The 16,898-nt window shown below is 37.7% G+C and overlaps 1 protein-coding gene and 1 long non-coding RNA gene across 2 annotated transcripts in view; one reads left to right on the forward strand and one right to left on the reverse strand.

Moving 5' to 3' along the window:
* The window catches only part of LOC134663123 (uncharacterized), a 94,930-nt gene that overhangs the window by 57,754 nt on the left and 20,278 nt on the right, over positions 1 to 16,898 (forward strand). The gene's annotated exons all lie outside the window — the stretch shown is intronic.
* LOC134647578 (uncharacterized) lies at positions 12,200 to 15,368 on the reverse strand. Its single transcript, XM_063501935.1, has 2 exons — positions 15,227 to 15,368; positions 12,200 to 12,696 (listed from the first exon to the last, which is right to left on the reverse strand). The coding sequence occupies exons 1-2, from the start codon at positions 15,342 to 15,344 to the stop codon at positions 12,239 to 12,241; spliced, it is 576 nt and encodes a 191-aa protein (XP_063358005.1). The 5' UTR covers positions 15,345 to 15,368; the 3' UTR covers positions 12,200 to 12,238.

The following is a 16,898-nucleotide window of genomic DNA, read 5'->3' on the forward strand; positions in this document are numbered from 1 at the left end:
CTTTCTAGTAGAGCCCGAAGGCTTATCCTATTGTCTATTGTTCAGTAAAACCGCACGTGCTACTTACCTGCAAAAAAGGGTCTTAATTATTCTATTTGGCACCTAAGCGCGGGCTAGTCCAACGCTCAAAAAACCAGTGTTGTTGTGCTCTCCGATAACGCGCCTTTGTTACGCATCTCGATGACACATTTTAGACTGGTTCTGTAGCGTTCGACTCGCCGGCACTCAGTAACCGAAGTACTGACCACACTTATATACTACAGAATGTAACAAAAACTAAGTGGATGTATTAGGTTCTTCAAAAAAGTTTCGAAAGCCAAATAAGAAAAACAATGGAAAAATCATAAATATCTCCTCATTTCAAATCGACAAATTTATGTTCACAAATAATCATTCGTCAACTTGCCTATCATGCCAAACATATCCTTGCTTGATCTGGATCGTCTACCAAGTAAAGACCTTTATTAGGAAATAGCTATATTATAGACAGCTAACATGGGAATGTTTGACATAAAGGGCCAGACAGTGTGACACCCGCAATTACAGTAAATTTAAATTTACTAACCTACACTAAGTCATTGTATTATGTTATAATTTGTCTTGTCACGTCTATAAGCTGACACGTGTTTTAAAGAATACCTGTCAACTAACTTATTTGCTACCGGAACCTCTGAAAGCTTCAACCTGTACACCTGCATGGTCTATTAAGATAAATGTCTGTGGTGTAACGGGAACGTTGCGGTCGTAAAGGCAAGTGATGAGTGTAACAACATGTATTACAGCGTACCGTGCCTTAACTACTGGGGCAGCTACCTACAGGGGACGAGTCGAGTGTAATGTGACATTGATTCAGCGGATGATAAAATAGGGGATCGTGCTGTTCTCAAAATAAACTACATCGCCCTACGCGATAACATTACCATCTTCACCACTTATATGGTTGGCAGTCCTCAACTGTGCGTTTTTCCAGAAACTTCCTGCCTCGCACAGCCAAACTGTGGAATGAACTGTCGCCTGCGGTATTTCCGGACCGATACGACCTTCAAACCTTCAAGACAAGAGCGTACTCCCATCTTAAAGGCCGGCAACGCGCTTGCAACCCTTCTGGTGTTGCGGGTGTCCATGGGCGGCGGTAATCGCTTACCATCAAGTGATCCGTCTGCTCGTTTGCCTCCTATATCATAAGAAAAAACTACTTAAAATGCAGCGAGTTCAGGCGGTCTAGGATGAGTTGCGTTCTCGCGCGCGACTTCAAACATCAAGCGCGACTTCAAGTAGGTATAGGTACACTTGCGCGCTAGAACGCAACTTATGCTAGACCGCCAGGTCCTTTTCTGAACGCAGCCAAACGCAGCTCGCGGAGCCGCTCCGCGCGGCGGAGCACCGAGCGGACGACCATGCGCTGCCGGGGTTGCGGATAATGCGGATATCATTGTTATTACTAGGTATCTAAAAAAAAACTATGATTTTGATCAAAAACAACATTAGGTTAGGTACGCATTTTTAGAACCAGTTGTCATGTTAATAGCTTTTTTGAGAAAATTGTAACAATTTTGTTTTATGGTGTATTTTAAACATTTTAAACCTCGTCTCTATCGAGTGAAAGAATTCAAGTAGATGAAGTTACTAGATAAATGCTGAGTTGGGGTAACTGAGTAGGACTTTGCTATAAAATATTTCAAATTAGAGTTGTGTATCCACGTGTATTTTTGCTTCAAGTATAAAACAACCTTAAACACATCGCTCGAAATATTTTATGCGATGATAATCTTATAAGATTTCTTTTGAGACAAATAATATCTTTGACGCTCATCTTATGATGCCCTTGTGGTTTGGCTCTTTTGACTTTCATACGTGTTCAACTTCTTCATATTATTTATGGCTTAAATGAAAACATATTTCGCCTTTGTGAAAGGTAAAAACAGCATCAAATATCTTCTCTTAATTGTGATTATTATAATAACTTCATTTAGACTTCGTTAATGTTTCTGCAATGAAACCAGATATGTTTGTGAACATCAACCCTTAGGTTGTTAATTTTATTTTAATGGAACCTGCTTATTTACTTTTGAGATGAATCTAATGATAATATATCTTATAATTTATTCTAAGTATTCTTATCTATTGTGCTTTAAGTAATTAGTAAGGATGTGACCCGACATCGGATTTTAGGGGACAAAATTTAATGACAGAAGAGAGATTTAATGACAAACTATTACACTATTGAATATATATTAATAACAAAGAGAAAACAAACAAACCTAATAAAACTTGCTATTCAAGTACAAAAACCTATAAACAATTTGGCCCAGATTGCCGTCAATATAGGAAATTACGGTGCCCAGCCAGCCTATTATGGATAGCTTCATCCATCTTTATCCACGTGATAAAATAACTGTCACTGTTTAACACCGTGGGAAAGAAAGTGACGGACACCGTTTTATCACGCTGTCACGTAGACAAGAACGACCATCATATCCGTACTGAAGGCCGGCCGGCCGTATTTTCCTCGCTGTATATGGCGATAGTACCTAATACGAATTTGTAGGTAAGTGCGTATATTTTTGTAATTATTAGGTACTAGCTTTTCCCCGCGAATTCTTCTAAGTGGAATCAGTAACATCAGCTAGAGTAAGTATAGCGCCTGAATAAAGTGTAATAGCAATAATTCAATTTTAGCATTGCTTACATCTTGCAATTCATGAATTCTTTCAATTCGACGCCCCCATTGCACTCTCTTCAGGGATGATTTCCGACATAAAAACTATCCTATCGGCGCGATTCGGGAAATAGATTAGAGATTCACTAGATATGAAATAGTAAAGATATGTGACGTTCCACGGAAAAGGTACCTTATGGCGGCCGCAATAATAATGGAGCTGCGTTAATAATAGCGTAAGCGCCAACCGCCATAAGGTACCTTTTGCCGTGGAACGTCACATATCTTTACTATTTCATATCTAGTGAATCTCTAATTTTATTAATTTCCCGAATCGCGCCGTATGTCCTTCCCCGTGCGGCCCGCGGCTACAAAACAAAACCGTAGTATTTGTGGCCCTCATAAAAAAGGTTAAGTATGGCTGCTATAGATTAATCTCCAAAAACGGTAAGTAATACTTGAAAACAGTGAAACAGTAAAACTACAATGTGCTCGGTTTATAGCCAATGCGTTAGGACACTTGTTCGCTCTGCTTTACGACTCTATTACTGCTGCTATCGTTTCTTAACGGACACTAAAATACTATTCTGTACAATGTTCGTGGAGATTAAGAGAACAGATAGGCTACGATCGTTTGCGATCGAATACAGAAAGATTCCGACGAATTTGACGACTGGTCTGGCCTATTGGGTAGTGATCCTGCTTGTGAGGCCGCGGTCCTGGATTTGAATCCCGGTAAGGGCATTTATTTATGTGATGAGCACAGATATTTGTTCCTGAGACTTTTCGTATGTATTTGTATATTATACAAATATAATATATTATATATACATATTCTTGAGCTTATACTGTGGGACTTTAGTCAATCTGTGTAAGAATGTCCTATAATATTAGTAGGTATTATATTTAGTTGTAACTCCAATTTGGATTTCACGGGCCTATAAAACCATTATAATTGAGAACCTCCTCCTTTTTTGACGTTGGTTAAAAATAGTAAGTACAGAAGTCGTTTTTTTTTCGATATAGGTAGGTATTTTTCACTTCAGTTTTTTTCCAGCTGTTTGGAGTAGGTACTCAATTTTTGCAATACTAGGTACTGTAAAAAAATGTGAAAAGTAGTTACTTATCAGTGTAGATACAAAAACATTAGTTTTACCTCTACACAAGTTTTTAAACACTTTTTGGAACTCATCTCTGGAGTAAATTTCATTCGATTGCATGATGTGCGTTTGCGTTTGCGTTAGGTACGTCTATTTTTGTATGGAATGCTGAACAGCGCGCCAAACGGGACTTTTTGGAAATTCAAAATCCCAATAAAACAACACTTAACACAAACGCGTCCTTCACGTCACGCTACCGACTGAAATTTACACTAGGGGTACTGATTCCGTCTAGTTATATTCTGGCGTCAAAAGGTCAGATATTTATAGTCGGTGTGGTGGATCCATTTTGGATCGCTGAGCAAGCTAAGCGCTGCACTTAGACTTTATTGAAATTGTATCTCTTCATGTGTCGAAATTGCGTCTTCCATATACGAGGGGTGTTCAAAATATTCTCGGTATGAGAATGAAAACAAACAAGTACGAAAAGTATGATATTTTTATTTTTCAATATACTCCCCCCCTATGTTCATACACTTAAAAGATCGATCAATTTTTTTTTTAATCCTGCATAAAAATATTTTTTATCTTTGGTGTAAAAATGCTCCTCCACTGCCGCCTTCAATGCTTCATCATCGGAAAATTTATTTCCACGCAGATCCTTTTTAAGATTGGGGAACAATAAGAAGTCGCTGGGGGCTAAGTCCGGACTATACGGTGGGTGAGTAACAGTTTCAAACCCACATTCAACAATAGCTGCCTTGGCAATATGAGCAGTATGGACGGGGGCGTTGTCATGCAGAAGCATAACACCTTTGGTTAACTTTCCTCGCCTCTTTTCTTTGATTGCATCCTTTAATTGACGTAGAATGTTAGCGTAGTACTGTCCTGTGATATTTACACCTTTTTCTTTATAATCGATCAGTAATACTCCTTCACAATCCCAAAATATCGTGGCCATGACCTTGCCAGCTGAAGGGATGACCTTGAACTTCTTGGGATGAGCTGAACCCTTAATGTGCCACTGCATGGACTCTTGTTTACTCTCTGGGTCATAATGATGAACCCAGGTTTCATCTCCAGTAACTATTCTTTGCAGCACCTCATCAGGATTTTCACCGCACAGGTCAATAAAATCGGAACAACAAGCTACACGCATGTCTTTTTGAAGCCGAGTCAGCATTCGCGGAACCCATCTTGCACTTACTTTTGACATATTTAGATGGTCATGGATAATATCATGTACGGTACCAATAGAGAGATTGGTTACTTGTGCTATAGATTTTACCTTCACTCGACCATCTTCCAATATAAGTTTTTCCACTTTATCAATATTTTCTTGTGAAGTAGCTACTACAGGCCGGCCAGGTCTAGGGTCGTCTTCAACACTCTCCCTTCCACGTTTAAACTCGCTTGACCACTTTTGAATGGTAGATAAAGAAGGAGCAGACTCACGGTAAACACAATCCATTTCCTCTTTTATGGTTTTTTGATTTTTACCCTGTTTTGTCAAGAATTTTATCACGCATCGATGTTCTAATTTAGTTAACATTGTCAATTCCCACATGATGTTCATGTTTGTTCAGCAATTGCAGAAAAACAAAAGAACATCTCGCTTCGAATTATACTTTTTTTTAATGTCAATGAATAAACCTTAGCGGCCAGTAACGAAAGAAATTTTAGAAGAGGTTGTAAGATATCAATACCGAGAATATTTTGAACGCCCCTCGTATCTGTCGCGGCCAGTACCCGTACCACGAGTAATTGACTGTGTCAACACTGACGTCTACGTAATTTAGGTACTTTCTATACATCTCGCTCGCACAATTATGCCAACTGGCTACCAAACAATTAAAATAGATGCTGTATAAAGTGTACGTTCTGTTTCCTTGATACATTTCTTAGTCTTACCGTTCAGGTATTAAACCAGTATTTCCGGAATTACGTAGTTATTTCGGCCAAGTCATAGAAACTTTACTTTGTAGTATAACTTTGGCATTCCTCGGGAAACTGGCATAAATTCCTTGCAAAATTACGAGTATTGTAAAGGCCGTTTGTTCTCAAGTTGAATTAGCGTTCGTTAAAGTTTCGTCGTTCAAATTCATAGATTACCTCTTTAATGTGGTGCTTAATTATTTTTCATCGTATTTTCATGGAATCGTACGAACGTGTCTTGCTATTTCAGTCAGTCTCGGACCTCGGTACAAAAATTACTGACACTGACTAAACTAGCATGACAAATACGAACGTTTTCGAGAAAATACGATGGAAAACAATTATGCACTATACATCTGTATTATACCAGGGATGTTGCGGATGCAGATTTTTTGACATCCGCGGATGCGGATGCGGATGCGGATGCGGATGTCAAGATTAGGTACTTGGAAAACGTCAAATAATACATTTTTAGTATTTTTTTATTAAAAAAAAAACGAAACGTTTAGTATTTTGAGCAAGAATATAGAGGTGCGTTATACTTACTAAACAGTAACTTGGCCGACTTTTCTGGATCTAGACGATTTCGTTACGCCGCCGCTAAGACGTTCCTGTACCGACTCGTTCGACATCTGCATCCGCATAAGCTCCGCATCGGTTTTATGCGGATGCGGATGTTGAAAATAATGCGGAAGTTCCGCGGTTGCGGATGCGGATGCGGATGTTCGCAACATCCCTGTATTAGACTTCGTGGTATCCTTTTGTTACCCTGAAACGGCTTATAATTCAATGGTGATTTGGATACAATTTAATTCATTACTACGAGTATATTAGGGAGAAGGCAAAAAGGCAAAAAGCGGCTAAGGACCTACCAAAAATTTAGGCCAATTCTTTTTCACCACACCAGCTCGTAAAAGCTCTCTTCATCATTCAAAAACTGCTGAGAAAGTTGTATTTTATCCGCAAGAGTGGCAAAGTAATTTGATTCCTCATGTTAGCTGATGATAAGATTGACTTTTAAGTTTGTTTATTAGTGCATACAAACTTTATATACAATACATACCTAGAAACAAAACATAATTAAATAACTAACCTACAAAACTTAAAAACTAAATCTAAATAGTTATTTTCGATACAAGTGCGAAAAAGAGGAAATTAGAAACGAGTGGTGATAAATTAAAACACGACCGAAGGGAGTGTTTTAAATAGACACGAGTTGAGAATTACCTATTCGCACGTGTATCGAACAACGTTTTATAGTACATATGGCACTTTAAAGTTTCGAATACTTACGCACGAAAAGTGCTATTTTACGCACTAGTGGGGAAAAGTAGCCCCATATGTACTGTAAAATAAATAAAACTAATCTTAAGATAATTTTTAAGTAGGTAATGATTTTCTAGGTTTGTGTGACTCTTGAGAATGGTTAGGTTTTTTTAGGACTAAAATAGAACATACGCATTCAAAGCCCTAATATGTCACTTAAACTTAAAGGCACACTGTTTATTTTAAATCTTATAAACTTACAGCTGTAAGAAGTTTGATATAGGATAAATCGTCAATAATTGACCACCGGCTAATAACTGGTCACCTTATTGACAGTGGCCAGTTATTGACGAATTACCCTAAGTATATTAAGACAAGTAGATGTACCAGTTTGTGATTCAGATCCCAAATCCATATTTTTTGGGACTACATAGATCGCATCTTAACGGTACCTGTTGCACAAGGAAAAAGGAAGTAAGTAATAATGTTGAATTCGCTACTATACATCATCTCATAAAGAAACTTGGTGTATCGAAGGAAATTCGACTTTGACGTCATGAAAATAAGGTATATAATATGAGTGTCATCGTTAAATGTTAAGACGTTTAGTGATTAGGTAATTAAAAACCTGCCAAAACTTACAACTTTCTCGTGCAACTGTAAATAAGACGAGGAGGTCACAAAATGCATTTTTGACTGGATTTAGCCCGTGGCTTTGCTTGTAGCAATAAAAAACATTAAATAACTAGCGCACTGAGAGTTTCTTACTATTTCTTACCATATCGCAGCTTTTCCTTCTTCTTACATCTACGCGGTGGTCACACTGATGCAGATCCGCACGCTGCTCTGGTGTGAGGTTGAGACAGCGCTATGCACGTATATAGCGATGTCCCGCTCGCACTTGCGGGTGCGGATTCGCATCCAATGTGGGGACCGCTCGTACCAAACAATATAGGTACCTAAATCTAAAACTAATATTTAGGTAGCACCTACGCTTACCTACACAAATAAAGCACCAAAATTGTTACCTACTTACGATACAAGTGCGGAAAAGAGGAAATTCGAAACGAGTGGCGATAAATTAAAACACGACCGAAGGGAGTGTTTAGTACATATGGTGCTACTTTCCCGCACTAGTGCGTAAATAAGCACTTTTCGTTGCTATGTCAAATATTTAAAGGGGCATATCTACTGTAAAACGTTGTACGATACGCGTGCGAATATTAGGTAATTCGCAGCTCGTGTCGACTTAAAATACTCCCTTCGGTCGTGTTTTAATTTATCGCCACTCGTTCCGCACTTGTATCGTAAATAACTATTATTATATAGTTTTTTAATTAAACCTACTTTCAACATTTCGGAACATAGGTATTTATACCTGTTTTACAAAATGCAACCTAAAGGTTCCACAAAATCTTACTCCAAGATCGTTAAGGCAACGACAGTAGTCGCAATACCGGGGACAAGAACTGACTTAATTGAAGACTGTTGAAAAAATCTCAATATTTGTAAAAAAGATAAAACTACGGAACCCTCGGTGGGCGTGTTCAACTCGTACTTGCCCGGTTTTCATTTCTAACATTTTGCTATTTTAGCTTATAAATTATAACCACCGTGTGATATGTAGGTACAGTCAGCAGCAGAAGTTGCTAAGCGGGTGAGTTGTTCAAAATGATCTTGACGCGACCTTATTGTTAAGAGAATAAGAGCGTGTCAAGGTAATTTTGAACACCTCGCCCGCCTAGCTACTTCTGCTGCTGACTGTACCTATCGTCAGCAGGTAGTTAATAAAGTTAGCCAGTTCCCGACAAACCGACATGGCGACTAACACAGTTACGGTTCCGACTTCGATGGAGTAGGAATTTCTAGAAGTTTACCTGTTCCCGAAATGCTTAAACTTAAGACGACACAGGAGCTGAGATTTAAATATTTTAGGTAAATATACCCGTCTCGCTAACGGAAGCGGCTCCTAAAACTAGTGCGATAAGGACAAGGCGAAAAATCCTGCGTAAAAATCTCAAAAATTGAGGTTTCGTACTCGACTGTTTCCTTCTCCAAAACTTAACCAATCGTAACCAAATTTGGAAATCTAAATGATTATGAAATTATCTGTGTCGGACCGTTTTGCTTTTTTAGCTAATTGAGATCAGTTTTGAATACCACGCCTCTCATTGCGGCATAGTCAATTAGGCCATTTTGGCCATTTTTGAAGGGCTCTAGCGCCTTAAAAAACCAAAATATCAAAAAAAGCAAAACGGTCTGACACAGATATTGACAAGATTAATCTGTGTTGAAAAAATCATTGCTCTAGCTTCAAAACCCACGGAGGAAACAGTCGAGTACGTTTGTATGGAGAAATGACCACTCCTGTTGGCTCTTCTCGCATTTTTACTGTCCTCGGGTTAGAATAGGTACTTTTGTGACATACGCCACTTAGGTATTCATATCGCCCAGAGATAACTCCAATAACTGTACATCCAGATTGGTAGATAAATGAGTGAATCAATATTTTCTTATCACCAGTTGCCATGGTTACGGTAGCCTGAGGCACTCTTAACCCTTAATCAAATAACGGGAAATTATTTCCCACTTCGTTCTAATTTACGAAATATTTTTTATCTTTTTAATGGCAGCACTCAGCGATACCAACCATACAGATTTAAAGTCTTAGTAACATTTTGAATTTGAAAAATGGCAACACTTTTCTAATGGCCGCCATTTGTGACCATATGTCAAAGACAGTTGTCGTGATTTTTTTTGCACAAAACAACAATCTTTTTGGTGTTTTGAGCTTAAGTGCGTAAAAAAATCTGGTAAGTGGATACACTGAATACTTATATTTTCCCTGTGTTTTGCTTGAAAATAATTGTGATAACGATATGAATTAGCCAAGATTTTAAGGTTTAAGTAAGTGGGAAATTATTTCCCATTGTTTGTTCCTGAACTTACGATTTACAAAAAAAATGGTAGGTTTTATCAAGTGGGAAATTATTTCCCAGTGTTTGTTCTAAACCAAAATTTTAATTTGATTCCACTTATAAAAATATATGCCCGTTTGTCTGTTACACAACAGAATCTGGGTCTCCTTTTTTCTTTTATTTATTTCTTTGATTTTTATTTTTTATTTTTGGCAGCATCGGTTTCATGAAATAATTGCTCTAAACTCCGTCTAGAGAATTCCTAGTCTATGACCAAGCCAAACACGATATATAATACGTATAACGTAGAATTTAATTTCCGATCCATTTCGTACCTTAATTGTCACAGTAACAATCAATATGAAAGTCGGTAACAATCAATCAATATGTCAGTGTGACACGGTACAAAATAGGTAGGAAATTAAATTCTTTGACTGTACATGGTAGTTCTTGTATCAAACTGTGCTACGGTTGTCGATTAGCTGAAGAAACCGAATAACAACAATACATAGTTAATTCACCCTATAAACCCTAATGCGCGTAAGGGCTCATTTAGACGATGCGAGAACTCGCATGCGACTTTCATTACATTGCGCGTTTTGATCGGTCGGTTGAATTGGACGTAACCAACAGACCGCAATGTAACTAAAATCGCATGCGAGTTCGCGCGCCGTCTAAATCAGCCTTAACGCGTTTTACATAAGTCACATGTACAGTCGACGACAAAAACATGTTTACATTTTTAATCATAGGTATCTTTGATGTCGACTGTACACTACGTAATGTAGGTAAGTACACGAGATTGACGCTAAAGATGCATTTGCGGCGCATTCGCCAGGTCTGGACGCACACCGTTACACGTCATCGTCAATAATTCTGACCTTTCATATTCATATCTATCTATCTATCTAATACCTTTAAACGAGCAATTCTTGTTTATTTATTTATTTATTTATTTATATATATATATATTTCGGGGATCTCGGAAACGGCTCTAACGATTTCGATGAAATTTACTATATGGGGGCTTTCGGGGGCGAAAAATCGATCTAGCTAGGTCTTATCTCTGGGAAAACGCGCATTTCTGAGTTTTTATATGTTTTCCGAGCAAAGCTCAGTCTCCCAGATATTTAGATATAAATAATGATTATGGGATTTATGGGTGACAACAACTTTCCCTAATCCAATCGCGTAGGAAACTTAAGTGACGTATCACCTCCAAAACCGTCGCCGAAACTTCAGTTTCGAATCAAAACTTATAACGAAATTCACGAAACTCTGTCATTGGCACTCAAATGTAGAAACTTGGTTAATCTGAATTATAGTGCCAAACTTGGAGGATTTTACAAAGATGTCGATTTGACGTTGACTTCTATTTACCTACTTATGGTTTTTATGTTTCGCATTCTATCAATAGAAAACCATAATTTTACAAGTACACATATACTGTCAGCAGCATAAGACTTAAGAGTCATTGGCCTTTGCGTCTATTGGTACCGACGAGTTATGGTGTAAAACCGGAGAGACCCGTTTTTTGGTGACTGTATAGACCGATGCGAGACTGACATGGAACGCAAGCCTGACAAGACGTCACTGAAACGCCTTGTCCTGGTTTTTACTCTTGTCACCGAGTGTGGCGAACCGACTCATCACAAAACTCGAACAACACAAGAGTCACATTCAATAGAAGAGGTACTCATAGGTTACCTACATGTAGCTATTTATTCCTTTTTTGCTACCTTATAGATTTAAAATTTAAGATGCTGCATAAGGTCCTCTTGGACGATCCCACTAACCCGGGGTTAAGCGGTTAAACCGTTAACCGAGTGTCAAATTGTACTGGTAACCATGGTAACTCCAGGTTTAACCGGTTAACTCCGGGCATTAGAGGTCTTGTAAACCATAAAGGAAGCAACGTGTAAGTGGCCACGTGTACCGATACATTTGCAAATAAGCGGCCCATTACGGCAATCTATCTATCAAGCCAGACCCCTGGGGACCCCAGGCCATGTCTAACTCTAGATTTAATGCCCGCGTCTGCGTCTAATAGAGATGGTTGGCCTTCGAACGTGTAAATGGGTGATTCTTTTGGGATGGGTGTTTAATTTTGTCTAATTTTGATAGATTTGTATGTGAATTCTTTTATGTATTTTCAGTTTTATTCGCCGAATGCAGAAGCATTTAATTTCTCTTACCATTCCTTGAAATTGGTATGAAAAATTGGTAATAAATAATAATGCATTTAAATAAAAAACGTGAATAAAAGATTATTCAGCTTATTCTTTTATATGAAAAATAACTTAAATAACTAAGTACATTAATTTAAAAATATATTTAATTACAAGTTTTTCCTTAATTAGTTAACTGGTCCCTTTCACAGAGTAAGATCCATCCGCATCATACATCCCTTTCTTCTTTTGTGGATAATACTCTTCTTTCCCATAAGAACTATACCCCTGGCCCTGGTAAGGCTCATGCTCATAATCATGATGTTTAAATACATGATGGCCATAACCGTGAGGACCAATATCATGACCATAGTCATGGAGACCAAAATCATGATGACCATAGTCATGGAGACCAAAAACATGATGACCATAGTCATGGTGACCAAAATCATGATGACCATAGTCATGGTGACCAAAATCATGGCCATAATCGTGTTCTATTTCTATGTGGGGTTCCCGTTTCGTTTCCTTTAGGTAGTGGATGAACCAGAGAACGAACTTCCATGCTTTGAAGAGTAGGGCGGCGAGAATGAAACCGTAGACTATTTTAAGGATGACCAGCTTGGTCACCACGGTGTAGGCGAAATGACCTGGGAACAAAGAAAATAAATATGTTAATGCAAATAGTATTAGTCCGTATGTCCGGATATTCTCCTCTAAGTATAGGTCTTATTTCTCAACCAATTCTCGTGAAACTATGTGAGCAGGTTCGATAATTAGGTAGGTAAATGTTTTTTTCTATAGATTCTGTTTTTTTTTTTCAAAATGGCGATACCATATTATGGGTGTCACGAGGTCTACAGCTACAACACTAGTAAACCGTGTAGGCAAAAGTTGTTAGGTGTGTCCTTAAACTTTAGGTACCTTACTAAACAAGCTGCTTAAATACTTATGCATTTGCTCATTGTATATTTTATCCAGTACTTTTAGCTAATATTATTTGTAACAACCATGCAGCTTTACCTGACTCACGGTTTCAAATATCCCAAAACATGGTCCAAAAAGTTGCTAGGCCGGTCATGCACATTATCATGATATTTATCATATCCGTGATAAGTAGGGTCCGCATGCTTGTACGTGGGCCACACGTCCGGGGCGTATTTGAATATGGCCAAGGCCCAGGCCATGACGACCATGGCCTTCATGCTGGCTATAACTAAGCCTATGGCCAGGGCTATCTTGTAGAGGCCAACTTTAGCAGCGAGGAGAAAAGCTAAGTGCGCTGCAACAAAGAGTTTCTAGTTTTAAGGATGACTCACGTTAGACCGGGCCGTGTCCGGGCCGGAGCTTCCGGAGCTTCGTTTTCTATGGAAAGTATCACGTGATCACCGGTCATCTGTCATAGAAAAGTAAGCTCCGGCCCGGACTCGGCCCGGTATAACGTGAGTCTTCCTTTAGGGGTCAAATTTTTTTTAATATGATTTTTATGGGATGCATAAATCGATAAGATGGCGGACCGACTTGGACACAATACGAAATAGTGGAAAAAACACAGGACCCAGTGAACAAAAAGGCCTTTACCTAAACCGTGACACTAAAATAGGATAAATAATAAATGTTAAATATATGTTTACCCACTTAAATAAATGGCCAGGGCTGGGCATGACGACCATGGCCTTAATGCTTGCAATGACTAGGGCTATGATAGAGCTATTTTGAGTTAGGCTCCGACACGTCGAAGTAAACAGAATATTATAATATAACAAAAACTAGGCGTTTTCTAAAACTGATATTACAACACCTCAATAAGTACTGAAAGATCCCTGACAATGGTACTATAAATAATATTCTAATCTTATGAGTAGAGCTGGAGCAGCTAGCAACTTTCGGACCAACCCGCGTAACTCCTGGGCCGCGAATAACCGCGAAAATTGAAGTTCGCAAATCTTTCACTCTAATTACGCCTTCATTGGAGTAAAAGAGAAAGATCCCCGCAATTTGCGCGGTTTCCGCGGAGCCCCTCTACTATTATAATATTCTTTGAATGCCAGCTGTCACAAAAGCCCCTGAAGAACCTATATTAGCAATCGGTATGCAGGTAAACATTGCATGTTAAAAAGTATGCTTTTGATAAAATAGCATTAATAAAGTATGACTTTTTTTAGTTTAAAAAATCGGTTTTAATCTAGCGCCTCAGACCGTGAACTCAAAACACACCAAGAAAGCAAATATAAAAGATTTTATTTTAACTGTAGGGAAGGCCACTTCAATGTAATATATATTGGCAAAAGTTAACCCTAAGGAAGGAAACCTTAAAAAACAAAAAAAAATACGACCTAGTTTTTCATATAGATATGGATCGCGCGTAATCTCAGTTACAGTATTCCAGCCATTTATCCACTGGCATCAAAATAAATAATGCTTTGGTTTATTTTACATTTCCTTTTCTCAAAATTACTTTAATGCAATTAATCAAATGTGAAATTATTCCCCCTCAGATTAAACAGCACCAAAATCTGCGAACTACACCTAATTTCCTTGAGAATTTCATTTGCCAAGTGCGCGCCGAATAACCTAAGTACGCAAAGTCAAATCAAAGGGTTATTAAAACTGAAATTGAGCTTTATGTTGTTTAGTAATTAGGTTAAATTTTAAGTATCAAAAAAGTGAGATACGCCGTAACAAACGTATGGTAAAATAAAAAAGGCGTTGAGCGCGAGCGATCAGGTCTGGGTTTAATATAAGTAGAATTTGAATGCATTTGAATTTAATCTGAGTTTTTACTGGAAACCCAAGTTTTTACTGCATAGGTATCTGATGAGGAATCTAATTAGCTTTCAAGAGAATTTATTAAACGAAGTTCTATTCAGTTTTAGTTTCCACCGTGACTTCCGACTAACGATTTGGTTGGCCGTTTTTAACACACTTTTTACGAACATAACTAAGTGAAGTAAATTGTACTCATACTACATAATAGTTTATAATTATGTTAACGGAAAATTTAAAAGTGCAACTCCTTAGCGAAAGGCAAACCTGCAATATTTATACTTACTAGAAAGGACAAAGTTCAGTTTTCATTTTAATTTCTTTTGATGATAGCTTTTTTATATCTTTTACAAGAAATTTTCGTATTTGATGCAGATCAAGACCCCTATATAAAATAAAATTAAAAATACTTACTCAGTAATGCGTATTTTCCGTGCCCTCGCGCCTCGCTCACCTCAGTATCATTTTCAGCACCATCTACTCCATAAAAAGTCAACAAAATAGCAACCAAACAGTTCATGTAACTCTTCATACTTTCTAATATCCTGGTAATTTTGCAACAAAATAAAACCAGATTTCTAACTGACTTTTAAAGCATTGCACGATAATTATCAAATATTTTATGGCAGAATTTTTAAAAATTTTAAGATTTTTAAACTGATTTCTTTTGTACCACAGAGCAATGGTCACATTTTTTTTCGAAGATGGATTAACACAAACGATCAGCAGATTATGCCACAGAATTTTTTAACTTTGACTTTTTAAACCGATTTGGACTAAAGCGCGAGGCATAATGCCAACATGCCGGCTATGATTTAAGCGGCTTCAGATGATAATTTACAGAGCAAATATTGAAAGCGGGAAAGTGGCTCTAATTTTCACGTAACGTTAAATATGGAGAGTGTCGAGTGTAATGTTGTGACATGTAATATTTGAGGTTTCACTGATGAAACGGATTTAGACAGCATTCTTAACAATAACAGTAGATAATCTGGCAAATCTACTTTGTCAGTAGAAAAAGGTGCGAAATTCAAATTTTCTATGGCAGGACAACTCTTGGCGCCTACATTTTTTAAATTTGCCGCCTCCACTGACAGAAATGGCGTGCCTATAATTATATCGACAAATATAGGTATGTAGTTGTAATTTTAGCGTAGTTATTTCAAGTATTATTCCTATGTAATAAATACGATACTAAAATGAAAGGTTACCTTACGAGATATACACTTAAACCTACAGGTAAAAGACATAGCAAAAGCAGCGGGGCGTGAATTTGATTTGGATTAATTATGGATATGATCTATAGTTTGTCAAAGGACTTTCTCATTTCAAACATAGACAGAGAGAATCATACTACTCGTATCTTTGTCTTACACTAGTACTAGTACATTATTAAATTATACAACGGGACTTAATCGCGTATCTAAGTTTTAAGATTTACCTCCGACGTTTTTCGTCCTCGAAACGTCGGAGGTAAATCTTAAAACTTAGATACGCGATTAAGTCCCGTTGTATAATTTAATAATGTGTAAAAATCGTGAAAGTTTAAATCAGTGTTACTAGTACTAGTACCCAAAAGAAAAGGATGAGTATAGTTTTCCTGGTTCTTATTGACTGACAAATTGGTTTGACCAACTACATATATCAGTGTCAATGCAAAAGGGGATTTAGCTAAGTTTATGGAATTATGCAACACCATATTAGGCATCACATGCGAGTTGCCGACCATTTATCTTCAGTAAAATGCCGTAAACAAACAAGTTCATGGTACACAAAATGGTTATTTTCTTATACATTTCAATTTCCACTGGGGTTTTACGAAACAAAATCGTAATTGAAGTGTGTAAATTGTTGATACCTGGCGAAATGACAACGAGGATAACAGTGCAGTTCACTGGTTCAGAAACAACCGATTCATTCTTGCCCTAAAAAGGCACAAATTCCATTGCAGAGACAAGGTTTATGTTAAAGACTGTGTAAGGAAGGACTACAATCTTTCAATCTAGTTACCTACAGATGTAAAAATGATAAACTCGAGACAGCGTAAGGCGATCACGTGACCGTAAGGGGCGTAAGGCGATCACGT

Source organism: Cydia amplana, chromosome 4, assembly GCF_948474715.1.
Source record: "Cydia amplana chromosome 4, ilCydAmpl1.1, whole genome shotgun sequence".
Classification (NCBI taxonomy): Eukaryota; Metazoa; Arthropoda; class Insecta; order Lepidoptera; family Tortricidae; genus Cydia; species Cydia amplana.

Coding starts and splice junctions, on each gene's coding strand:
- LOC134647578 (XM_063501935.1), bottom strand. CDS start 15,344: ATGAAGAGTTACATGAACTGTTTGGTTGCTATTTTGTTGACTTTTTAT. Junction 12,697..15,226: donor CGGAAAATACGCATTACTGA/GTAAGTATTTTT, acceptor CTTTGTTCCCAG/GTCATTTCGCCTACACCGTG.